Source organism: Mustela nivalis, assembly GCF_964662115.1.
Source record: "Mustela nivalis genome assembly, chromosome: 6".
Taxonomy (NCBI): Eukaryota; Metazoa; Chordata; class Mammalia; order Carnivora; family Mustelidae; genus Mustela; species Mustela nivalis.
The window spans coordinates 3,458,630-3,485,581 of record NC_139025.1 but is presented as its reverse complement, the minus strand read 5'-3'; the positions used below and the strand labels follow the sequence as shown (position 1 = coordinate 3,485,581).

Here is a 26,952-nt window from a genome sequence, read left to right as displayed (position 1 = left end):
CACAACTGGGGTTCACAGTGAAGACAAGTTACAGAATCCCAGGCGGGCCTCGGAGACACCGCAGGTTCGCTTCCAGACTCACAGTAACCCGAGTGTCACAGCAAAGCCAGGCTCACGAGCTTCTCGGTCTCCCAGCACACGCCAGCCGTACGCTCAGGCCATACTGAGTCTATTATGTGTGCGACAGCATTAGGTCTAAAAAGGCAATATTGCTGCCTTAATTAAAAATACTTCAGTGAGGGGCACCTGGATGGCTCAGTCAGTTAAGTGTGATCCAAAGGTGCACGTGCACCCAAATGTTTATAGCAGCAATGTCCACAATAGCCAAACTATGGACAGAACCTAGATGTCCATCAACAGATGAATGGATCAAGAAGATGTGGTCTATATACACAATGGAATACTATGCAGCCATCAAAAGAAACGAAATCTTGCCATTTGCCACAACATGGATGGAACTAGAGCGTATCATGCTTAGCGAAATAAGTCAAGCAGAGAAAGACAACTATCATATGATCTCCCGGATAAGAAGGAAGTGGTGATGCAACATGGGGGCTTAAGTGGGTAGGAGAAGAATCAATGAAACAAGATGGGATTGGGAGGAGACAAACCATAAGAGACTCTTAATCTCACAAAACAAACTGAGGGTTGCTGGGGGGAGGGGGTTGGGAGCAGGGGGGTGGTGTTATGGGCATTGGGGAGGGTATGTGCTTTGGTGAGTGCTGTGAAGTGTGCAAACCTGGCGATTCACAGACCTGTACCCCTGGGGATAAAAATATATGTTTATAAAAAAATTAAAAAATAAAAATAAAAAACTTGTGAAGACAAAAAAAAATTAATAAACAAAACAGAATACAAGAGGCTCAACTGTGCAGTTTGAGAAAAACAATGCCATGGCTAAGTGTGCCCACCTGGGAATGCATGAATGATTCACTAGCATTATGTATGTCGATATACATATGCATAACAATAAAAAATTAAAAGTTTATCAAAGGCAAAAATTACAGCCCTCTTGATACATGCAATAACCATATTTCAACATAAACTTCTCATGAAAATTTTAAAACTATGAATAAGAATATATTTTTATATTTAGAAGCCTTTCAAATTAATATTCAATTTTAATGAGAAGTCTACAGTATGTTCTAAAATTAAAAAAGAAATAAAAAGTTACATACAATTACTGGGAAAAAGACTTTCACTTTCTAAGGCATACCTTTCTGCATTGTTTTAAGTTATTAGACCACATTGTTATTTTTATAATTTTAAAACTATTTAAAATAAAAATAGCACTGGCCTACTACAAGTTTTGTGATTTATGTTCTGATATTATTTAATACTCAGTACATGGGGCAATCCCAAATCACAGAGAACTGTAACTTTGACCATCCACGACCATCCCCACAACTACTCAGAGTTATGGGAGAGTAATTCAAGAAATATCTAGAAAGGAATTCTTAAAGAAAAACCAACAATGATATGGTAGACCCACTGCAGTCAAAGAAAGTCTCTCTGGAGAATTTTTTTAAAAAAATTTTAAAACCAAACCCATTTATGTTAGAACTCTTCATTAACAGCCCCAAAACCAGTCACCGCAGACGTCCGTGCAGAGTGAACACAAAGACACACAAACACCGTACAGTGAGCCGAAAAAACAAACAGCAGTTGTTGACAGCATAGATGGAGATCAGGGACTTTCACTTGCAGTTACTTTTTTACTGTGGTAAAACACAGAACGTGCCGTTTTACGACAACCCATTTTTAAGGTTGGCCAAGGGGACAAAAAAAAAAAAAAAAAAAGAGGAGACTCAAATTGTTAAAACTGAAATGAAAGAGGAGACATTCCCACAGAGCTTACAGAAATAAAAGGATTAAGAAAAACTATGAACAGACTCTATGCCAAAAAATTAATCTAGATGAAATGGACAAATTCTTTTTTTTTAATGGACAAATTCTTTTTTCTTTTTTTAAAGATTTTATTTATTTATTTGACAGAGAGAGATCACAAGTAGGCAGAGAGGCAGGCAGAGAGAGAGAGAGGAGGAAGCAGGCTCCCTGCTGAGCAGAGAGCCGGATGCGGGACTCGATCCCAGGACCCTGAGACCATGACCTGAGCCGAAGGCAGCGGCTTAACCCACTGAGCCACCCAGGCGCCCTTTAATGGACAAATTCTTTAAAAAGATAAAAATTACCAAACTGACTCAAGAAGAAAGAGAAAATGTGAATAAATGTCCAATAAGTACAGGGGTTGAATTAGTAATCCAAAAACTAACCAAAGAAAAGTCCAGATAGTTTCCCAGGTGAACTGAGAATCTGGCAGTTCTTCAAAATCAAACATTTAAAGAATACAAAATTTTTACAAACTCTCAAAAGGAAAAAAAAAGGGAGAGAAAACACCTTCTAACTCATTTTGTAAGACCAGTATTAACCCTGATATCAAAACCAAAGACAGACATTTAAGGAAAGAAAAAAACACAACACCAGTATCTCTTACAAATATTAATATAAAAATCCACAACAAAGTACTAGCAAACCAAATCCAGCCAACACAGAAGAATTGTACACCATGACCAAGTGGGATTTATCCCAGGAATTCAAGGTTGGTTCAACATACAATAATTAATGCCATATAACAGAATCAACAGACTGAAAAACAAAAGCAACATGATTGGGGCGCTTGGGTGGCTCATTGGGTCAAGCCTCTGCCTTTGGCTCAGGTCATGATCTCAGGGTCCTGGGATCGAGCCCCACATTAGGCTCTCTGCTCAGCGGGGAGCCTGCTCCCCCCTCTCTCTGCCTGCCTCTCTGCCTACTTGTGATTTCTCTCTGTGTCAAATAAATAAATTAAATCTTAAAAAAAAAAAAAAAAACCACATGATTATCTCAAGGGACCCGGAAAAAGTAGTTGACAAAACTCAATACCCTTTTAGGAAAAAACTCAACAGACAGGAAAAGAAGGAAACTTCCGCTATCTGATAAAGGACAGCTACGAAAACGCACAGCTGTGAGCATACTTAATGGTGAAAGACTCACATTCTCTGTCCCTAGGATCTGGAATAAGACACACTCTTGCCACTTCTATCGTGCACTGTGCTGGAGGATCTAGTCAGGGCAGTTAGACAACAGAAAGAATGAACATCCAGCCTAGAAAGGAAGAACCAAACTATCTCTATTCACAGGGGACATGATCTTATATACAAAAATCCTAAGGAATCCACTAAAAACTAACAGAACTAATAAATGAGTTCAGCAATTCTGCAGGACATAGGATCACTATTAAAAAAACATCAATTGTTATTTGTATACATTTGCAATGAATAATCTGAAAGTGTGATTCAGAAAACAATTTCATTTACAATAGCATTTAAAAAAACCTTAGGAATAATTTAGTAATTGCAAATCTTATACTGTTTTGTGAATGTAATTAATGTAACCAAATAAACACACTTTTAATGGTATAATGACAAATTTTATACCACATGTTTTGCAATTAAAAAAAAGAAAAACATATTAAACTCTGAAAACTACCAAATATTTTTGAAAAACAACTTAGACCTAAATAAGTGGAAAGACATTATGTTCATAGACAGAAGACTTAATATTGTTAAAATGGCAATACTCCCCAAATTCATCTACAGATTCGATGCAACCTCTATCCGAATCTCAGATGGCTTCTTTTTGGAAACTGACAAGCTGATCCTAAAACTCATATGGAAATTCAAGAAACTCAAAATAGCCAAAACAATTCTGAAAAAGAACAAAGTCGGAGAACTCACACTACCTGAATTCAAAACTTACTAAAAAGCAAGAGTAATCAAGACAACGTTGGTACTGGCATTTAAGATTGGCAAAACTCTCAACAGAACACAAGTGAGAGCCCAGAATGAAACCCATACACAAGACCGCTCAGTGGGGGAAAGAACAGTGTCTTCTTCTACAGATGCTGCTGGGGTAAGAGGATACCTATATGCAAAAGAGATAAAAGAATGAGGTTCCCTATCTTATACCATACACAAAAATTGACTCAAAATGGAACAAAGACCTACATGTAAGATCTGAAACTATAAAACCTTTAGAAGAAAACAAAGATATAAATCTTTGGAACCTTGGATTTGGCAATGGATTCTTTTTTTTTTTTTTTTAAATTAACTTATTTATTTGAGAGAGAGAGAGAGAAAGCATGAGCAGGGGGAGGGGAAGAGACAAGCAGACTCCTCACTAAGCAGGGAGACCTCCCTGGGGTCCAATCCCAGCTCTCTGAGATCATGACCTGAACTTAAGCAACTGAGCCACCCTGGTGCCCTTGGCAATGGATTCTTAGATATGACACCAGAAATTTAAAAAAAAAAAAGATTTTTATTTATTTATTTGACAGAGAAAGATCACAAGTAGGCTGAGAGGTAGGCGGTGTGGGGGGGGGGGCAGGCTCCTTGCTGAGCAGAGAGCCCGATGTAGGGCTAGATCCCAGGACCCTGAGATCATGACCTGAGCCAAAAGCAGGGGTTTAACCCACTGAGCCACCCAGGCGTCCCAACAAAATTTAATTAAACTTCATCAAAACTTAAAACTTTTGTGCTTCGAAGGAAACCATCAAGAATGTGAAATGACAACCCACAGTACAGAGGAAAATATTTGCAAATCACACATTTGGTAAAGGTTTAATACCCAGAATATGTAAGGAACCCTTACAATTCAACAACAGAAAGAAAACACAATTTAGGGGCGCCTGGGTGGCTCAGTGGGTTAAAGCCTCTGCCTTCGGCTCAGGTCTTGATCCCGGGGTCCTGGGATCGAGCCCCGCATCGGGCTCTCAAAGAGAGCCCGCTTCCTCCTCTCTGCCTGCCTCTCTGCCTACTTGTGACCTCTGTCTGTCAAATGAATAAATAAATCTTTAAAAAAAAAAAAAAAAAGAAAGAAAACACAATTTAAAAATGGGCAAAAGAACAGACATTTCTCCAGAGAAGATACACAAATGGCCAATAAACAAAAGAAAGGATGTTCAACACTGGTAGCCTTTAGAGAAAAGTAAATCAAAACTAAAATGAGACACCATTCACTAGGATGGCAAGAATAAAAGACAACAGCAAGTCTTGGTGAGGATAAGGAGAAACAGAAGTCTTATATGCTGCTAGTGGGAATGTGTACTGGGATAGCTGCTATGGAAAATCATCTGGCAGTTCCCCAAAATGCTAAGCATAAAGTCACTGAGTGACCCAGCAATTCCAGCCCCGGGGATACGCCCAAGAGCAATGAAAACGTATGTGCACACCGAAACTGGTACATTTATGACCACAGCGGCCTTCTTCGTAACAGCCGGAAGGAAGGACAACCCAAGTGTCCGCCAGCTGACGGAGAGATACAGCGGGACTATCTGTGCAATACACGTGATCCGGGACCGAAAGGATGAAATACAGAGACGTCCTTGAAGTCATGATGCTAAGTGGAAGGAGCCAGGCCCCAAAGACCACAGGAAACATCCAGAAGAGGCAAATACATGATGATGAGGTCAGTGGCTGCTTGGGGCTGACAGCGGAAGCGTACAAGGTTTCTTTCGGAGGTGACCAGAGAGTCTGTGACTCCATAGTGGAGACGGCCGCACAACTCCAGGAAAGATTCAAAGCTACTGGGCCGTGTCATTTGAACAGGTAAACTGTGTGCGAGCTACAACTGAATAACTCTGCTACCAAGGAGAGAAAGAGAGGAAAAAAAGAGAGAAAGAAAGAGTAAATAAACCATCTGGTAACTGTAAACGCCAGAGAAATCTTTCTTTTCCACTAAAATAAACTTAATCAGTCGTGCAATTTAAGTTTCTCTCATCTTGCTGATCAACATCACTTTTTGTCCCAGTAACTCTCTTCACGTGTTATTTCACAAGGATTATCAAAAGTCCATAAAGGCAAACCTTGCTTTTTAAAAAAATAATCAAATATTTGTAAAAGGAAATATACCCAGGCTTATCACTTTGGTTACATAAAGCCATGATGACGTTTTCGGAAACATTTCTTGTCCTGAGACAGTCTAATATAAATGCCATTCTTTTTTTTTTTTTTTTAAAGATTTTATTTATTTATTTGACAGAGAGAGCGATCACAAGTAGGCTGAGAGGCAGGCAGAGACAGAGAAGAGGAAGCAGGCTCCCTGCTGAGCAGAGAGCCCGACGTGGGACTCGATCTCGGGAACTCGAGATCATGACCTGAGCCGAAGGCAGCGGCTTAACCCACTGAGCCACCCAGGTGCCCCTATAAATGCCATTCTTGACACCTTAGTTAACTGGTGAAACTGGGAACAGAGCGCTCCCAGTAACTTCCCAACTTGCTGCGAGACAATACAGTCCACATATTTGAAAGCAGTGCTTTACTGACATTTTCCCAGATCAGTTTTAAAGGTACATCAGAAGGGTGGCTTGTTAACACACTTAAAACATTTTTCAACACTCTGATCTCAAATACTTGCAGTTAAAAAAGAAGTCCACTTGCGACAGAGCTGCAAAAATTTTTTTTTAAAGATTTTATTTCTTTATTTGACAGAGAGAGATCACAGGTGGGCAGAGAGGCAGGCAGAGAGAGAGGGGTTGGCAGGCTCCCTGCTGAGCAGAGAGCCCGATGGGGGACCAGATCCCAGGGCCCTGGGATCATGACCTGAGCTGAAGGCAGAGGCTTAGACCACTGAACCACTCAGGCACCCTGCAAAATTATTTTTAAAAGATTACTGTATTCTCAGTAATTATGAAATCAAATATTTCTCAATAGTGAAGAATAAAAATGCTACTTCCAGGGGCCCCTGGCTGTCTCAGTACAAAAGCCTGTTAACTCTTGATCTCAGGGTCATGAGCTCAAGCCCAACACTGGGTGTGAAGCCTACTTTAAAGAAAAAATTAAACTAAAAAATAAATTTTAAAAAGTAGCATTTCCAGTTAAAAATAACATATAAGTTTAAAAAAATAAATTCAGGGGCACCTGGGTGGCTCAGTGGGTTAAAGTCTATGCCTTCAGCTCAGGTCATGATCTCAGGGTCCTGGGATCGAGCCCCGCATCAGGCTCTATGCTCAGCGGGGAGCCTGCTTCCTCCTCTCTCTCTGCCTGCCTCTCTGCCTACCTGTGATCTCTGTCTGTCAAATAGATAAATAAAATCTTTAAAAAAATAAAATAAATTCAGTTCCCTGTTTTTAATTTTTTAAACAAAATGAGAAAACTGCAACAATTTCTGTTCAATTCTTTCACATGAAAGGAGTAAAGTAAAACAGCAACAGCTTTAAAATTTAATTTGGGTGTCATGGCAAAGGAGGTCTATTTACCTTTGGATTTCATTTCTGTTACTTGTTTTTAGAAAATATGAGTGGCAAGAACATTTCTTCTGCTGCTCTTGATTTTAAACTGGTGATACCTGGGGCACCTGGGCAGCTCAGTTAGTTAAGTGTCTGCCTCTGGCTTAGATCATGCTCTGGGGGTCCTGGGATGGAGCCCTGGGACGGAACCCCGGGTCAGAGCCCCTGCTCAGTGGGGCGTCTGCTTCTCCCTCGGCCCCTCCCTCCACTTCGTGCCCTCATGCCCTTGCTAGGGCGCAGGCACACATGAGCTCAGTCTCGAATAAATTAATAATATCTAAATAAATAAATAAATAGTTGGGGATACCTTCCTGCATATCAAGACCTTAAACAGAATCAGCTCCATGTCAGTTTAAGAAGATCAAAGCTTATACACATGGTCCCTGGGTCACATACCCCCCATCTACAAACACCCCCGCCCTGTGAACCTCTGCTGTGCCCCCAGCCCACCCTAGAGTGGCCACTCCCCAGCCATCTGCAGAAGCACGGCCCACTCCTCCTCTCCGTGGACCCATCCTGAACTCCCTTCACATCCCTTTCCTGTCCCTCCTTCTACTTACCGGAGAAGCTTTCTAGTAAGGGAATGAGCATAGGAGTAGAAATGCCAATACAGCCAAGTCACAGAAAACAGAAACGATCCCTCTGACTTTACACAGCGATGAAAACTAGACTGCCTGTCAGAACACCCACTTTAGCCTTACACTATCTGAAAAAGCTCCTAAAACGATAGCTTGTGATTACCAAGGGAAGCAGCCTCATGGATCACACGGGCCCCGGGAGGGCAGGGATTCTGTTCATCACTGCAAGGCCTGGTACTTTTAAGTCCTTAAAAAATACTTGGTGGATGAGTGACAGGAAAGGACAGCAGCCTAGAAATGTTAGCATACTTTTGCACAGTGGGAAAAGCCAACGGACAAGTGATGACTAATTCAGCAAAGCTAGAAAACCCCAAGTTACTGCAGGTGAGGTAGGAGGAAGGCGGCTTAGGAATGAAGGATCCACAGCCCCAGGAGCTCTGCGGGTCTAAATGCTAACAGAGAGGAAACGAGACCGGCTTCAAATCTCTGCGACAAGCAGTGACACCCCAGAACTCCTTCTGCTCCTCCCCTTCCTTCAACTCTCCACCTTACCCCACCTTCCCAAAAAGCCAGCATATCCCACACCTCTCCCCACTGCCCAGGCAGGACAGCAGAAACCCCTCTCTGGGGAAACCGACAGGCCCGAAGAAACAACTGCTTTAGCATCTTCTGGTAGTGTTCGTCCTATCAGCAGGCCTGTCCCATTTCCTAACAGTAAGACTCAACACTTTAAAAAAGGTTTGTCCATGCACACGGAGAGTTTCCCATCAGCCCACTCACAGTTATAAAAAGACAGCCAATAATCGGCAGAAAGTTGGAGAAAAGCTTCTGACATCAAAGACAAAGACCAAAGAAGGAAAGAGGAGAACAGGACTCGGAAGGGAAAGACAGCACAGGAAATAAAAGAAAATGTCCACATCACATAAATGCATATGTGGAAATCAATCTTTAACCTTTTAAAAAATACACTGTGAGGGGCGCCTGGGTGGCTCAGTGGGTTAAGCTGCTGCCTTCGGCTCAGGTCATGATCTCAGGGTCCTGGGATCGAGTCCCACATCGGGCTCTCTGCTCAGCAGGGAGCCTGCTTCCCCCTCTCTCTCTGCCTACTTGTGATTTCTCTCTCTGTCAAATAAATAAATAAAATCTTAAAAAAAAAAAACAAAAAATACACTGCAAGGGAGCCTGGGTGGCTCCGTCAGTTGAACGTCTGCCTTGGGCTCAGGTTGTGATCCTGGGGTCCTGGGACAGAGCCTCATGTCAGGCTCCAGCAGGCTCCCAGCTCGGTGGGGAGTCTGCTTCTCCCTCTGCCCCTTCCCCCAGCTTGTGTGCAGGTACGTGCTCTTGCTCTCAAATAAATGAAATCTTTTTTTAAAAAGTGCATTGCCTTCGTGAAATGAAAATAGGATTTTATGAAAAGGAATGCTGAGAGCAAAAACACTTAGTAATGAAAGATGATGGCAGTAATAAAAATCCAATGTAAGGACTAGAAGATACAATTGAGGAACTCTTCCAGAAAAACCAGAAGAAACAGATAAGTGAATAGGGAAAAGTAGGAAAAGGGAATTAGCAGAACACTCCAGAAGGTCCAACAACCAAATAATAGATCAAGAAGGCTACAGCAGCAAACTCCGAGATGAGATCATCGAGACAACATGGAAAAGTTTCCAGAGGCGATGGACTCAGTGTCCCCACCAGAAAGACCCACCAAGAATGCTGGCGGTGGAGAGAAGACCCCGAGAGTCCCCTGGTAAGTCCCACAAAGTCCTGGGGTCACTATGGGGTGAGGCTGCGGACCATGGACGGTGAGCAGTAACGGACTGACACTTTCAAACTTCTGAGGAACAATTACTTCCAACCTAGAACTCAGTGCCCACGCAGTCTGCCACTTAAGAGTGCGGGAAGAACAGGCATTTTCAGACAGGGCAGGTCTCAAAAACTTATCTCTGATGAACCCTTTATCCTAGAAGACACACTGTACCTAAATGAAAAAGACATGAAATCCAGAAAGAGGAATTCAAAAGACAGACACCAAAAAAATTCCCATAAGGAATAAAGAGAAAGCCCTGGGCCTAGAACACAAAAGTCTCAATAAGAACAGGAAAAGGAAAGGCTTTGAGGGGTGGAAGGTGACAGGCTGGGTGGGGCAGTGTGAGATGTCCCAGCTACAACACCCAGACTCTACCTAGCTGTATGCTGGCTTCTAAGCTAAAGGGAAGCAGCCTACCTCGTTCTAGTAAACACAGAAATAATTCCGTCTCAGTAAAGACAGGGAACTAACTGCATGCTATGTGCCTTAGTTAAGGTGTTTGCCTAGTGAGAACACACAAACAATACCAATTTAAACAAAACATATTTAGAAAAAGGGAGAGAGAGGACAGGTGGGCAGAGAAGGTACATGAAAGTTCTGTAACCTTCCCTTCTGCAGGTAAGAAGTCAACAGATAACATCTGAAACAGAAACACCGGAAGTCAGCGGCACAGGACTCACAGAGACCTGGAATCTGAGGCAGGAACTGCTGAACAGCCACAAGCCCCCAGACCTGGCCCCTCGTCCTCCACCTGCCGCCTGGAATGCAGGGGGGACAGCGGCCACCGTCAGATGCTGCACTGCGAGCGGGAAAGGGCCCTGGTCCCTAAAGAGTTGCTGGAATGAGCTGTTTACTAGAACTGCCCTCCGCACACCCCAATTCCACATGAGACAGAAGTCGCCTTGATTCGGGGTGAGTCGCTGTTAGCTGGCTGAGTTACCGGCAGCTGAACGCAATCCTGAGACCGATGATTATCAAACAGCAACAGCGGGGTCAGAAGTGGCTGCTTATGAAAGTTAAAACCCAGTGTTACTAACTAAATGCGTTACTTTAATAAAGGTAAAATTATATTTGAAGAAAATCCTGGGGTATGGTCAGAACTGCTGTTAATCCCAGCTTCTAACACTAAGATTAGATGGGTCTTTTTAGGTCAGTTTTACCTGATTGATTAAAGGCAACAGAATATGAAGTATTTAAAAGGGGAGTGATGAAAGGAACAGCAGTGTCTGAGGACAACTTGGCAGAGGCATTTAAGTCCTCAAGTGAGAAAGGCATTCGTTTAGGTCCGTAAGCTGGAGGCTTCAGCAAGGCCAGCGATGACAGGAACGGAAGGAAAAGGCTACAACAAAACAGGTATTTCCAAGCAGGTGCCTGCAAGGCTGACCAATGTTGATCACGGTCCGGTGAACAAGATAACCCCCCACTAGAAGGCTGCTGGGTCCGAAATGATCAGGGAAAATGTCCTGAGCCTGGTTCACCGAAGGGAGAGCGGGGTCGGGGTGGAGGGCAGACCACATGGTCACTCCAATTCCTAACAGAGTTCACACTTAGGACTCTGTGACTGTGGAGGCAGGAGAAATCACCGCAGTCCCCGGAACATCTGGAGTGACCTTCGGGCCAGGTCCACAAGTCGCCACAGCAGCTCTAATACAAGGACAGAAATGGACTGAAGCGTGATCCAACTCAAATTCTCTCTGAATTTCTAATTCTCACCTAAAGATAACAAAACCCAAAGTTCTCCCATCATCTAACTGATCCTCTTTACAAAGTTTTCATTTAAAACCAATTTTGTTATCAGTTACCTACCAGTCAATGAAACTGACCAAAAACCTACCATGCGACACAGATCTTTCAGATCCTGCTGCACGACCTTCATTGTCAGTATCTGTCTTTAAAAAACAGTGGTCTCTGGTAAATTTTTAAGTCTGTATGTAGTTCAGATTCTCAAAACACGTCTGGTTTCAAATCTAAGATCTAAATCCTTATTAAGAGAGCATTTGTGTGAGCTTTTCACACGAATTTAAGATAACCCCAACACACTGTCATTCTGGACCATTCCAAGAAGCTAAGAACCAAACTTAAACTTGGGACAGGGACTAAAAGGTGTTATCTTATGGGGACTAGCCAGGGTGATGTGATTACAGGGTTTTCATGAGTTTAAAAAAAAAACAAAAAACCCACAAACTCTTTCAAAAGAGTTTCAAACTCTTTCTTTCTTCCTTCAATTTTATCTTCTTTGGGATTAAAAAAAAAAGGTAAAAAATCTCTATTTGGTTTCTTCCAGCAAGATCCTTTTACTTTATCAGTCTCAAAAAATATTTTTTGTCTCTTTACTAAGAAAAGCACTTGATAGTTTCACCAGACTTCATACAGTTGGGAATTAACAGTCCCGTTTGCTCCATGTTTACCCAGCATCACAGACGTCAGACAGACAGACTTCGAAGGGCACCAGGCCCTGCACCGGAGGCAGGGCAAGGGCAGCAGAGGCCGCCTCTGTCCACCCGGGCAGTCTGCTACACAGCGTCAACCTTCTCTAGGGCCTCCCACAGCGGCATCCTGTTTGAAGCCCATTCACTCCAATGCCAACCTTAGTTACCGGAAGTCTAGATTTAACACACACACTGTGTCACACACACAGAGACACCGCTGTTCACTCCGACATCCGAATGTCAACGGACCAGGTTCTAGGAGAGAACAAGTAAAGGCTGGTGTGTTAGGTTTAATGGTTTCAACTGCCCCATCCCATGCCATGGAGTCAATGTCACCAGGCATTTCAAATAGCTACTTGCAAGTCTAAATTATGTCAACTTAATTTTTATTAAGCAATCCCAATATCTCCCCCAAATTTAGATCTCATTCAAAACATCTGTTTAGGGACGCCTGGGTGACTCAGTTGGTTAAGCAGCTGCCTTCGGCTCAGGTCATGATCCCAGCGTCCTGGGATCAAGTCCCACATCGGGCTCCTTGCTCGGCGGGGAGCCTGCTTCTCCCTCTGCCTCTGCCTGCCATTCTGTCTGCCTGTGCTCGCTCTCTCCCCCTTTCTCTCTCTGATAAATAAATAAAATCTTTAACAAAAAAAAAAAAAAAAAAAAAAAAAAAAAAAAACATCTGTTTAAGTCATTCCCATGTTATACAAACATTCCATGTGGAAGAGCCGTTATATAGCAAACCAAAATGGATGTTGAGAGGTTCGGCCCCACTAGTTCGGCCTGAGCGTATTAAATTCGTTCCGTAGAGTTGTCCCCACTCACACCTCGGGCCGAGGACCCCTGCGCCAACTGCTATGGGAATTCATGTGGATGAAGGTAATGCTGCCTTCCTAAGGAGAAAAATCACGAATGAGGAGAGTCAAGAAGGCTAGAAAGGATGAATCCTCTTCCTCATACAGGAAGTAAGTGGCACGGTAAAGGAAGGTGCCCTGGACTGCAAATTGGGAAACTCACACTAAGGTCCGTGTCCCGGAGGCGTGCCTACACCAGCTGCAAGATCCAGGCTTCCCCCCTGGTTGGCAGGCCGTGTGGGGGTCGGAGCACAGAGCCACCGTGGTCCGCCCACTGCCAACAGGCTGGGACTGCCAACATCAGCTCCATCCAACTGAAACACTAGCCATTATATTTAAGCCATTAAAAAAATATTTAACGCATGTAAAAGTATTTTTATGTAACAAAGATAAGAGATAGCAAATTCATCTCATTTACTTGTATTTGTAGAAATTTCAAAGTGCTTCATGTGTTCTACTTAGAATGGGATGAAATTTGCATTAAAATACAGCTTAAAGAAATACAGATGCAAAGCAGGGTATTTCCAACTTTAAATTGAAGTCCAGGATTTCATAGAGGAAACTAATCAAACTATAAACATAATCAAGGGAAAATTAAAGACCTACAGTGAAGGTCTTTACTCTTGTCCCATGCAACTACTATGGCAAAAAGGAAATAAGAGCCAGAAGCCCTTCTTCTAAAACTTAAAAAGAGGGCACCTGGGCGACCCAGTCAGTTAAGTGCCTGACTCTTGATTTTCGTTCCGGTCATGATCTCAGAGTCGAGAGGTCAGGCTCTGCACTGGGCGTGGAGCCTGCTGGAGCTTCTCTTTCACACTCCCTCTCCCTCTGCACCCACGCACTGCCTCTCTAAAAAACTGAAATTAACTTAAAATAAAACTTCAGAGAAAGACAAATGCCATGATTTCACTTGTATGTGGAATGTTTTTTCACTCATATGTGGAAGATTTTATTTATTTATTTGACAGACAGAGATCACAAGTAGGCAGAGAGGCAGAGAGAGAGAGAGGAGGAAGCAGGCTCCCCGCTGAGCAGAGAACCGGAAGCGGGGCTCAATCCCAGGGTCCTGGGATCATGACCTGAGCTGAAGGCAGAGGCTTACCCCACGGAGCCCCCCAGGCGCCCCTCATATGTGGAATTTAAGAAACAAAGAAGACGGGACATAAGGGAAGGGAAGGACAAGTAAAATAAGACGAAAGCAGAGAGGAAGCAAGCCGTAAGAGACCCTTAATCATACGGAACAAACCGAGGGCCGTGGGAGGGGAGGGGGTAACTGGATGACAGGCATTCAGGAGGGCACGTGATGGAATGACCGCTGGGTGTTACATGCAACTGACGGATCACTGGATTCTACCCCTGAAACTGATAAAAAATCCATTATCCCTGTTATAATAAAACAATTTTTTAAAATAAAAAGCCTTAAAAACCTTGATTACTTATTACTTATACATTCCAAATTTCCTCAAAGATTCCTCAGTAACTCTCAAAATCTGAACTGAATAGCTGTATTTCTTCATTAAGTTTCAAGATTTCTACGTACTTGTCATTAGACACCTACCAAGACTTGGAAGATGGGGAGAGGCTGGCCCTCTGCATGCCAGGATCCACACATTGGAGGTTTCAAACACCACACAAAGTGTGAATCCAAAGACCGCAACCCCAGGTTGCCGGCTTACGTCTCTGTTTCCAGAGCAGAAGTAATTCTACTCGGAAGTCAGGACACCTGATAACACTCCCCAATTCCACTCGACGGCCCAATCCTTCACCTTCCAGTTGTAATACACATGCATGCTAAGGAACACTACCTAATGACCGTACACACATCTTCACTAGTAACGCACTCCTGCGAGTTGCAAGTGTACATGCTAACATGCAGGAGATTAAATACTGTTCCCTATTTTACTAGTATTTAGAAGTAGTATTAAAATTTCATTAAAATGCCCCCTTAAACCTCAGTCCATTTTCCTTCCCTGCAAGTCAAGGTTTACAGTTCCCCGCAAACGGAGTCGTTAGGACACTGTAACTCCTTTGTAATCATAAGTTCCAAAACGCCAGAATACAGTTTCGAAAATATTTCAAAAATATTATAGCACACATCTTCTGTTTCCATTTGGAAAGGTCAAATCTCACAAAATAAGGCCTCCGCCCAAACTGAGAAGAGCCTGCTCCGGTGACGCCCACCAGGTCGCAGAGCGGCCGGCACAGTCTGGCAGGGAGGGGGCCACACAGGAACCAGGCGGGCACAGAGTGTCCGGCTGTCAGACTTCAGCCTACAGAGGCCACACCTCACCACTACAGCAACCCTCCCTCCGCTTCTCGTTTCGGTCACACTCCTACCCACACACTGTGCACAAAGGTGAACCTGACTGTGGCGCCGTCTGGATTTCAACATCAATGCTCAGCAAGGAAAGGCAAATACAATATCCAGAAGGCTCAGATGTAAAAAGCACCAAAGACCTCGCTTTCTGCTACTGCGAAACTGAGTTACTTATTTGGTTGAGAATCACATCCGGAAAGGATCCCAGAAAGAGAAGGCCCTCGCTTCACAGACACCGCACGCGACCAAGCACAGTGGTCCCCACCCAAATAAAGCACAAAGGGCTGTCCTGGGCTCTGAGTTGCCTTTCTCCTGCTGCTCCTACTAAACACCTCACTAGAGAGCAAAAAACAAACCCTCTCAACTTAAGTTTTAATTAGCAAACAGAATCTCAAATTCCAGTTACCATTTTGGCCGAGCAGGAGGCCTCACCTCAGGACACATTTGCTTCTCTGCGTAAATATCAGCTTTATCAGTCCCAAAGGTTAGAAATCACTGGTTCAAACTGCACAGCCCTAGCCCAATGACGCAACCACCCCAGGATAAGGTTTTCTTAGGTCTGCCTGACCATAAGCACTGCATGTTCCTACTAAGTCGTTCCAGGGAGTCTGAGGGTCTGGGCAGGACGCCCGCGTTAGCTACAGAGGAATGGAAAGGGTCTCCCTCTGCACCTGTAGCTGTCTCCGGGATTCTAATGATCCTCGAATGGCTTAATCAGACTTTAGTCCTCATAAAGCGAAACAGGTCAGCGGATCAATGCTTGGAGAGCTACAGAATAAACCAGAGCAAGGATCAGATGAACCAAGTTTCTAAACGACTCCCACATCCTGACCGTCCAGCCGCCCCCACTAGGACAAGAGAGCAGCGCAATTACGAAGAAACCCAATTTGTTCTTGCAAAACAAGGCTTTCCGCCGGAAAACTCCCTTGGAGGTGCTACAGTAACGGGCGCCGGAGCCCTGGGCGTCCAGGGGATGCCGCAGGCCGTCACCTAGGAGGGTCCGAAAGACCCGGGCTCCCCAGAAATGCGCACGCGGACAGGGGGCGGGGGGGGGGGGGCGGACGTAAAAAGCACACGCGGCAGCCCCCACAGGCCAGCAGGGCGTGCGGGGGGCCTCGACGCCGACTCTGGACCCCGCGAGGGCGGGGGCGGATTTCCCGGGCAGCGCTGCAGGAAATGATATCCAGACTCGGGAGGGTGGATCGAGGCAGCGGCCCGGGCTCGGCCGGCGGCGGGGAGCGAGTGGGGGTGGGCACGGAGGATGTGGCTCCCAGGGGCAGGATGAGGGGGCGGGACGGCCGAACGCCGAGGGCAGGGAGGGCCGAGAGCCGCGAAGGGACGGGGGCGCGAGGAGCGGCCCGAGGGGGAGCGGGCGGCGGGCCGGGGGCGCGGGCGGGCCGGGGCGCGGGCGAGGCCCGGGGCGGGGGCGCGGGCGGGCGCCGCGGCGCACTTACCCCAGTCGAGGAACTCGGCCACATACTTGTCGCGCCGCAGGGCCGAGTGGCTGCACTCGGTGTACAGGCAGACGAGCACGTCGAGCAGCGTCTCCACGCTCAGGGCGCTCTCGTTGCGCCACGGCCCGTCCAGGAGCAGCTGCTCCAGCTTCTTGAGCCGCACCTTGGCCGACATGGTGCCGCGCGGCCCGCTCCCCACGCGCCGGACGCTCGCCGCCCGCTCAGCCAGGCCGTCAGGGCGAGCCCTCGGGGGCCCGGCGGCCGCGAGCCCCGGCAGCTGCGGCGCCTCGTCGCCGCCCCGTCCGCGTCGTCGCGCCCCGGCCTAGGCCGACATCTTGGGCTCGGTCCCGGCGGCGCAGCGTCTGGGGCGCCGGGCCCCGCGGGTCCATGGGCCGGTCTCCTCCCCTCGGCGCCGCCGCCCGCCCCGCCCGGCGCGGCCCGCCCTCGCCTCGCCTCGCCTCGCCTCGCCCCGCCGCGCGCCCTTCAGCCCCGCCCGCGGCCGCGCCCTCCCCGCCTTCGCCGCCAGCAGCCGACCCGGAGCGGCGCGCACCGAGCGCAGCGAAAGCCCGGCCGGCGCCCGAGCCCCGACCCCAGCCCCGACCCGGCGGCCCAGCCCCGCGGCCCGCAGCCAACCAGGGCGCGGCCAGCGCGGGCGCAGCCAACCACCGCGGGGCCGGCCGCCGCCGCGCTGACCTCAGCGCGCCGCCCCGCCCCTGCGCTCCCGGCTCCCGGCTCCCGGCGGGATGGGACCTCGCCGCTTGCCGTAGGGAGGCCGGGATGCTGGGAAGGCCGGGAGGAGGGGGCGGGGCGGGGCGGCGCGGCCAGTGCGCCCCCGAGATTGCGCGCCCGCGCGTGCGCAAAGGGTGCCCGGGCGGCGTGCGCGACGCTTCGCAGACCAGGCCCGGGGTGCGGGGCCCGTGCTCGCGCACGCCTCGGGACCAAAGGGAACCCGGTGCTGGCCGGGAGGCGGGGCGGGGGGCTTCGGCGGCGTGACCCGCTGGTGGCGCGTCGGAGCTGGGAGCAGCCTTGGAAAGCGGGACCCTGCCGGGCTTGCACGGGAGCCCGAGGCCCGGACTGGCCGCAGCAGCTGCAGAGCGGCGGCCACCCAGCCCCTCGTGAATTCGGGGTGCCCCGCAGTGGCTACTTCAGACTCGCTGTGCAGCTCTCTCCCGCTGCAAGCAAATGTTTTCGGGTGGGAGTTTGGTGGACAGCGGCCGGCTGTCTCCAGGCTGGGTTTGCCAGTCGCTGCGTCAGTGAGATCGTTGGTTTATTTGGGTGGTGGGGTGAGGAGGGTGAGGGAGGACACCCCCACCCTAGCAGACCCTTGGCGGCAGGACAGCGGGGCCGCCTGGAGCTCACGGGATGTCACTGAGGCCACGGGGTGGCCGAGAGCCGGGCGGGAGCGTGCAAGGCCTTGAGAAGCCTAACCCTAGGAAGGGGGTACAGTGAGGGGCTTCAGCAGATCCGGGGCAAGGAGGTAGAGCGATAGAGATGTGTCGGCGGAAAACCGAAGGAGCCTGTGGCAAAACTAACGTATGGAAATAGGAATCAGAATAGGAGCTACCTCTTGGAGGAAGAAGTGGCTGGAAACGGTAGGAGGGAGTTTCCTGGCTGCTCGAAGTGGTGTATGATTTTATGTGGGTGGTGGTTATGCAGGAGTAGGTATAGGGAATGTTCTTCAAACTGTACTCTGTAGATGTTACACCTTAATCTTTATAAAAGGCAGGCAGAAACGATCTTGGTGTTAGAGATCAGAGTAGATGTTACTAGGGGTGGGTTATGAACTGGGGGCTAGAAGCATCTTGATCAGACCACCTGGGGCCAGATCTGTGCATACTTACTTTTTAAAATCTGAACTGTACTCTAAATATTTGTTCATTTTGTATGTATGATACCTCAACTTTATTTGGGAGGAGGTAGGGGTGACCAGACCACGTGGCTCCAAACCACAGACTTCCCACTGGTTTTAGGATAAACAGCAAAAAATTTTTAAAAGGTTTTATTTATTTACTTGATAGAGAGATCACAAGCAGGCAGAGAGGCAGGCAGAGAGAGAGGAGGAAGCAGGCTCCCTGCTAAGCAGAGAGCCCAATGTGGGGCTTGATTCCAGGACCCTGGGATCATGACCTGAGCCGAAAGCAGAGGCTTTAACCCACTGAGCCACCCAGGCGCCCCTAAACACCAAACTCTTTACCTTTGCTTTTAAGTAGGGTGACGGGATGCCAGAGTTTTTCCAGGACGGTCCCCATTCTTTGTCCCAGCGGAAGTGTACCAGTCCGTCCCCCCACTGCCCCCGTTTGGACGACATACTCTCTCATCTTCAGACCCAGCAGGCTCAGCCTGTCTTGCTCCACTCTCCGCCCTGGTCATCCTCTCTTCCGTCTCTGACCGCAGTGTCACTCGTCTCCTTGCTGCTCCCACTGTTGCTGCTCCCTCCGGCCGCTGCCTTTGCACTTGCCAAGACCTCCCCCTTCGAGTCCCCTCCCTGACCACCGTCATTTTGTCTGCTTAACCCGAAGCTGTTAGAGCACTGCCTTTCAGCCCAGCCTTGCCTCACTCGCTGGCTTGAGTCAGATCGCAATTCACCCTATACTCTCTGTCAGCTTTTGGCACTGTGGGTGCCAATAGGTCTTGCCCACTACGCTGAAGACTAGAAATCTCTGCCTCAGTCTCAAGAAGAGAACAACTGTTAAGACCTACCCTGTATTCCAGTGAGCTTCTGAATGTACTAAATGAGTGAACAGTCACTGAGCACTTTGAAGGGTTCTAGGCTCTTAGTAAATGCTCACATTGGTAACTGGAATGCATTACAATTACTATTTCAGAGACTAGGGACTCTGTGACCAGCTGATGAATAGAGCGGTCTTGGGTCCTCCAGACCAGAGAATCCTGGTGTCTTCAGGCACCCATGAAGTTCCCCTGTATATGTCTTAATAACTTCAGGCCACTATAACAAAATTCCATAGACTGAGTGGCTTATAGATGGAAATCTATTTCTCACAGTTCTGGGGGCGAGAAGTCCAACATCAGGGTGCCATCATGGTCACGTTGGAGTGAGGGCCCCAATCCTATTTATAGAAGGCTCTCTTGCCATATTCTCTTGTGGTGGAAAGAGAGATTCATCCTTTGATGGGGAATTAATCCCATTAATGACCTCCCTAAGTCCTCACCTCCTAATATACCACATTGGGGGGTAGGATTTCCGCACATGAGTTCTGGGGACATCCTCAGTCCATAGCAGCATCCTTACAATAAGCTCCTACTTGGGCTCCCCTGGGTTTCTGGTCTGTGCAGCATGGCAAGTCCGGCTAAACCCAGCATTGTGCCCAACACCCTGCAAAGTACACAGCTTACAGTAAGTTCAAGCTGAAGCGTCTCAGTTTGGGAATCAGAATGCCCAGGCTTGCGGAGTGACACCTCAGAACTTGATTTAACTCAACATCTTCCCCTTGCATACTGCTTGGGGGGCATGAGATAAGCACTGGGGACAGGGGCTGTGCTTGGTGCCTGCCTTGCTCCTTCCTGAGCCTCTGCTAGCCTGGCCCTGCTTCCACCCACCCGCAGCTACTACCAGGGCAGAGGGAGGCTACAGTCCCGCCTCTGGTCTGGCAGGGTGTAAGCCCACCCTTTTGTGCCTGGGGATATTCAGAGGCTCCTGCTTCTTCCTCTCTTGAGCAATATGTCGTCACTTTTCTGGGTGGGTGTTACTTCATGGCTGCAGGGGACCCTCTGCCCCTCAATGGGGACCACTAGACAGAACCTAAGATGACCCATCCCCGTGACTCATATCTGTCCCCAGGAAACACTCTTGCATCCTTTGCTGTACAAATGCTCAGAGCAGGCAAATCCCAGCACAAAAGCATACTCTACCTCCAAAGCAGCTCATGAGCCCTCCCTCCCTGCCTGGGAGTCCATTCCCAGTCCATGATGTCCCCAAGGGAGGGCCACATCTTAAGTTCTCTGAGCAATCCCTAGGAAGCCATAGGTTTCAGGTAAAGGAAGGCGTGCCCCTTGCTCTACACCGGAGCAGGACCATGTCATCAGACACACCTTTTATTCCAGAGTGTGGGACAGGTTTTCATGCATTTCTTTTGACAGCCTACATATGGTAATCCTACACCTCCTTTGAGAATTCTACATTTGTTGTCTCTTGACGCCCCCCCAAATTCAGTTCTGATAAATTTATTACATGTACACTGGACAAAGGTCACTGTCCTTGCCGGGAAGTTCTTGTGTTTCTCTGCCTGCCATCTGCTCTAAACCTGAACCTTGCACAGAGAAAGAACCCTGAAGATCTGCAGGGGATCCCCCTGGAGTGATTATCCAGCAATTTTTCAGCTAGCACTAGTGTGGGGGAGGGGAGAACTTCCAAAGGCTACAGAAAGAACCATTCAAAAAGATTAGAGAAAACAGTGCCTGGTACTCACACAGATTGGAAACAGTGTTGTTTTCCACCAGCCAGACTGGAAAAATTCATAATTCAACAGCACTGGGTAGAATCCTTAAGAGGGTTGTGCCTTGGAGATGGGAATTATCTCTAGACTGAGCACTGCTCCAGATCCACCTAACATCCTATTAAAAAAAAAAAAAAATCAAAGTGTTTTGAAGCAACTTAACCACATCCCAGAACAAAGTGCTACAAATTTTTATAGGAAAACAAAAATAGCCAGCACTCAAAAAGAGATAATCACATTATCTGGCATCTAATCAAAGACATTCAAAGAAGCAAGAAAACACAACTCATAGCAAGGAGAGTAATCAGTTTAATAAACCAACCCAGAACTTACACAATGTTAGAATTAGCACAGAAGTTACTATAACCATACTCTGTATGTTAAAAAATAAATAGGATCACAAAAGGCATTTTTTTTAAACCCTAATAGAACTTTTAGGGATGAAAACTACAATTCCTTGAAAACATATGGTATGGGATTAATGGCAAATTAGACATTACATAGGAAAAGTTTAGTGAATGTAAACACATAGCAATAGAACCTACTTAAAACCGTGAGAAGAAAGAACCCAGAAAAATGAACAGCATGTGTGAATTGTGGGACAATATCAAGTGGCCCAATGTGTGGATAATTGGGGTCCTGAAGGAGAAGAACAAGAAAGGGAAGAGACCCAAAAAAATATTTGGAAAAAATAATGGCTTAAAATTTTCCAAGTTCGATGAAAACTGTAAACTCATAAATCCAAGAATTTCAATAAATTCCAACCACAAGAAACATGGGGGGAAAACTAAGGTCACATCATAATTGAATTTCTCAAACCCAGTTTAAAAAAAGGGTGGGGGGAAACAAGCAGAAGAACAAAATAAAGATGACATCAAATTTCTCTTTTTTAAAATATGTATGTATTTATTTACTTGAGAGACATACAGAGGAAGAGGGAGAGGCAGAGGGAGCGGGAGGGAGAAACTCAAGCAGACTCGGTGCTTAGCAGAACCAGATACGGGGCTTGACCTCCCAACCCTGAGATCAGAGCCCAAGCTGAAACCCAGACTCAGACGCCCAAGAGCTGTGCCACCCAGGCTCTCCAGATGTCGTCAAGTTTCCTATTGGAAATTATGTAAATGATAAGATATTGGAACGGCATTTTTAAAAAAGTATTGAAAGGGGGAAAAAAAACCCAGCCTAGAATTCTATACCCAGCAAAAATAACTTTCAAGAAAGGAAGGTGAAAATAAAGACTTTTCAGACATAGGAATGCCCACCATGAAGAGCCCAGCACAGCATCTAATTGTCCCTGTTGGGTTGTGTAGACACATTTATGGCTTGGATGAGTTTCTCCAACTCATTGCTGGGTACCCTCCAAAACTGCCATTTTTTAATGGAACCCAGAGCACAAATGAGCTTTCCAGCAGCTCCGGGCTTTGGTGCAAGCTACCCTGCCACCTGACCCCTAAGGCCCAGCAGACCCTCTGTGGTGAGAGTGAGTGGCAGAGACTCTTGGTGGGGCAAGTCCTAAGAGGAAAATCCCTGTGTATACACAGGGTTTTAGAGTAAGGCCATGCCAGCTTCCACCAAAAACTCTTCTCTGGTTCAAAGACAGCTCCTGGCTTGCTGCTGGACCTTAGCAGGGACTTAACACCAAAAAACTATGCAACCCAAGCTGTCCATTACAAAACAGTGTCTTATCCCCTAAATCATAAAGCTGTATGTGCATGAGGCAGGGCATTATAAGATGAGACTGAGCCCAAGTAGACCTGTGAGGAATAAGTAAATTTCATGAGAAAGTAGGTGGCTTAGCCTCCACAGTATCTGCTCCTACGGTTTTGCCAACTCTTCTGAACCCACAGCTACACCTTCATGGGAAGGGACATGACCAATCAAAAAAGGATTGAAACAGTGTGGACCTGGGGCACCTGGGTGGCTCAGTGGGTTAAAGCCTCTGCCTTCAGCTCGGGTCATGATCCTGGGGTCCTGGGGTAGAGCCCCGCATCGGGCTCTCTTCTCAGCAGGGAGCCTGCTTCCCCCTCTCTCTCTGCCTGCCTCTCTGCCTACTTGTGACACATCTCTCTCTCTCTCTCTCTCTGTCAAACAAATAAAAAATATCTAAAAAACAACAAAAAAAGTGTGGACCTGATTTAAAGGTTGGTCTGCCCAGGGGATAGATGGTTGCTGCTTTACAAACACACTCAGGAGAAACCCTGAAAGCCAGTGGCGAAGATAGATTCTCCCAGTAGACAAAACTTCTGTGTTTGTCCATGGGCAGCAGCTAACGGGTTGGCCTGCCAATCAGAGACTTGGAAAAATGAACTTTTTCTGCTTGGAGGGGAAACGCAAGTGGATGTGTCACTCGGGATGGGCACAAATGTCATGGAACGGCTTCTACTGTGGAGGAGGCTCTTGTGGGTCAGGTGGACAAGGTGACCCATTCTGAGGACATCGGCCTCTTTCCTCCCCTGTCCCAGGGCTTTCTCAATGGGCCTGTGTGCAAGTGACTGACGAGGCTGGGAGGGCGACTACACGGGGGCTCAGCCACAGGGGCTGCCCTCACCAAGGCTGACTTGGCTTCCATGACAGCTGAGTGCCCACCTTGGCAACGTCAGGGCCCCACAGTGCGTTCCTAATATGGTGCCATTCCCCCGGGGGATGGGAGGTTGCCTTGGGGACTGCTGCCATCATGGAAAGGGCAGCGGCCGGCTCTCGCGTCCTCCTGCCCAATACTTGCCTTTCCAGCCACATCGCTTCTGCCCGCACCACCATTTGTAGACTTGGAGAATGTCGTATTTATCCATCACCATGGCAATGCAAGCAACACCACCTTAGACTGAAGGCCTCATTTTCTGGTGGAGGAAGCCCAGCAGACAGACAGCCCATGCCCGTGAAATTCCCCGGGCTTACCCTGTGCCCTGACACCCCAAAGGAACCAGCTTCAGAGAGTGGCAGGGTGGTCTGCAGAAGGCTAGTTCTGGCACTGGAGGAGAGTTGACACCCCGGACCCCGTGGTCTGGATTGTGGTGTGGGCCCCGACCTGGAAAGCACCATCTCTAGCACCATCCCTCCACAGCCCGAATGCGCGGGTCCAGGAGCCATGCGGGGGAGGCGGGAGCCTCCCCTCTCACCAGAACACCAAACAACACACTGGAAGAATTTTTGCTTTCCTTCCTGTGACCTTGGGCTGGTGTCCAAGAGAGGAATGCTTTCATCAGGAAACAGTCATGCTTCCAGTGAACGGAGCTGAGCTGCCCCCTGGCCCCCACCGGCTATTTCTGGTCCCTCATGCCATGGAACCAGCAGGCAGAGGAGCGGCACAGGGGTGGGTCTGGGACATCGAACCCAAGTGTCAGAGAGAATCTGCATGGGCTCGACGCATTGGGCCAGGGCGCGGGGTGTCCTGGATTCCCCCCTGGCCCTGCCGGGACTCTGACGGGGGCAGTCATATGTCCAGGAATATTCGTTATCAGTTACCTGCCATTAAGTCAGGAAAACCTGAACTTCCAACCCGAGACACACAGATCAATAATGGTCCCTGCACTCATTGAAAAATTACGGAGATCCATTCACTCAACCAAGCCAAAGCTGCCGACGGCCCGCCACGCGCCAGCACGGCCCTAGATACGGAGGGTGCAGCAGTGGCCCAGACGGGCGCCCGGGCGTCCACTCTCGTCCAGGGGCAGACCACAGACCGGGGCGCAGAGGGGTAGGAAGAGAGAATTTCGGAGAGTGGCCAGGGCTTTGAGGAAAGCAGACACGGCAACATGATGGAGAAGGAGAGGGTGCCTGCCTTACAGAAATGGGGGACCCAGGGAGGCCTCTGCCCGTCGTGGCTACAGTAGCTAAGATGTGAGCAGGAAGGAGGCAGCCAGGTGAGGCTTTCTAGGCACAGAACGGGAACCGGAGGTGACCAGTGTGAGACGTCAGGGAGGGGTCAGGCCCGGACTTGCACAGGCAGGCCCTGACCGCAGCCTTTGGGAGCAGCTCCACTGTCCCTGCCTGTTGCCGCCTGGGTCCTGAAGTCGCGGTGATCCTGGTAGTGGCTCCTGAGGTTTCCTGCCACCCATGTCTCTGGGCCAGGGCTCTTCTGGAAGCATTTGTCTTCCTCCTGCTCAGCCTCCCAGCTGACAACGTGGAGGACTTTGAAGGTCACGGGCATAAGCCGGTACCTGCCAGGATCAGACACAAAGAAAGTAGCCACGGAGACGTGTGTGCATGAAGGAAGCAGGCTGGGAGCCCAGAGAGGGTGGCAGGGAAGGAGCGAGGGAAGGCCGGACAGTCATCTCTCGAGTGGACTGCTGCTTATCTCCTTGGCATCTTGACGCAGACTGGACTGTGAGTTTGCAAGCCTTGCCCTCCTAATCCCCCCCTTGCATGGCCTTGCTTGAGATGCCCCATTGCCCCTAGGAATGTTCCCGGCATCCCAGAGCACTGAAACCAGCAGTGCCCAGCAACTGTCTGTGCAGGCTCGGTGAGAGGACCTGACCAGAAGCAGCAGGCTGACTCTGTGACCCCGAGCTCCTCATCTGAAAGGGACGTGGAGTCCCCGCATTGCAGAGGCTGCAAAACATCAGAGGTCATGACCAAAGCATGCAGTCCCACTGGGCACCTTCTATGCAGAAGTCCCACTGTGTTTACTTACAGAGAGTAGCTGCTGCCGGTGACGATGCTGGAAGGTGAGACGAGGTGGTGATCGAAACAGCCCATGCCACCTCCTCCCGCCCTGCTGGCCCCCTGCCTGGCAGTCTCCCCCAAACACCTTCCCAAAGGCGGGCTCTGACCACGTCTCTCCTGCTCAGAGCCTTCCGTGACTCCTCACTCCCGAAGTGGGGCCCTCTGGAGCCTCTGATCTAGGATTTCTGCTCCAGAACCTACAGCAGTGGGGAGGGAACCACGCACCGCCTGGAAGGAGCACGTGTGCCGCTGGACCGAGGAGTCAGGGAGGAGGCACCCAGAGCGCGTGTGTGTCGGGGGCAGCTGTGGGGGGGGCAGCAAGGCTTTGCAGGAAAACCTGAAAACCATCGAAGTGTTCTGTGCACGGCGCTTGGCCGACCAACCCACCGAGGACTGGGGAGGCAGGGACAGGAACGGCCTGTCTCAGAAGAGCAAACCGAGGCTCGGGGTGTGCCCTCCTCTGCTGCTTCACGCCCGGGGAGCCAGCAGGATCGGGGTGCCGGGTCCCACCTTCAAGCCAGCTCAGCCTCCAGACCTTGAACCCCGCAGGCGGGGCTGGGAAAGGGCTGTCCGCCCCCACCTGCCACCCCCACCCATGCTGTTTGGCTCCGGCCTGTCCCCGGGCGCCATCACAGCTTTGCCCCAGGTGCGCAGAGGGTTCCTGTGGGACTGGCAGAGCCCAGCCCGAAGATTGCAGCCCCCGGGAGGCTGCGGGGGTATGGGCAGGGTCTGCGCCGTCCGAGGGCTTACACAGCCCCCCCCAGCCCCCGGTGGTCCGCAGGGATTCAACGTCCCGTCCTGGGGCGAGGGGAGAGCCGTGGCTCCAGGACTCGCCTGAGGCCCCTAGTCTTGGAAGCAGGAGGGGCCGGGACCCCAGGGAACCCAGAGTCCGGGCTCAGCTCTGTGCAGGGAGCCCTGGGGCAAGCTGCGTCCCCCTCCGCGTCTGTGTCTGAGCCCGTAGCTGTCCCCAGGGCTGCGGTGACGCTGGAAAGCCAACCGGATAGGCCGCGTCCCAGCTGGGGAGTGGCCCCTGGTAAGTGCGGGCACCGCGAGAGGTGTGCCTCCCTACCTCCTCG

At 48.8% G+C, this 26,952-nt stretch overlaps 1 protein-coding gene across 2 annotated transcripts in view; it reads right to left on the bottom strand.

The window, feature by feature from the left end:
• Nucleotides 1-17,232, bottom strand: part of CDC42BPB (CDC42 binding protein kinase beta) — a 98,334-nt gene extending 81,102 nt beyond the window's left edge. Inside the window, exon 1 of one of the 2 annotated variants that reach the window (XR_014313467.1) lies at nt 16,761-17,232. Coding sequence is in view for 1 of the 2 variants with exons in the window: in XM_082737411.1 (XP_082593537.1) it covers nt 16,761-16,935 (175 nt within the window). In the remaining variant the exon portion in view is untranslated. The remainder of the gene's footprint in view (nt 1-16,760) is intronic. The other variant, XM_082737411.1, reaches the window with a different exon arrangement.
• Between the last annotated feature and the right edge of the window lie 9,720 nt (nt 17,233-26,952).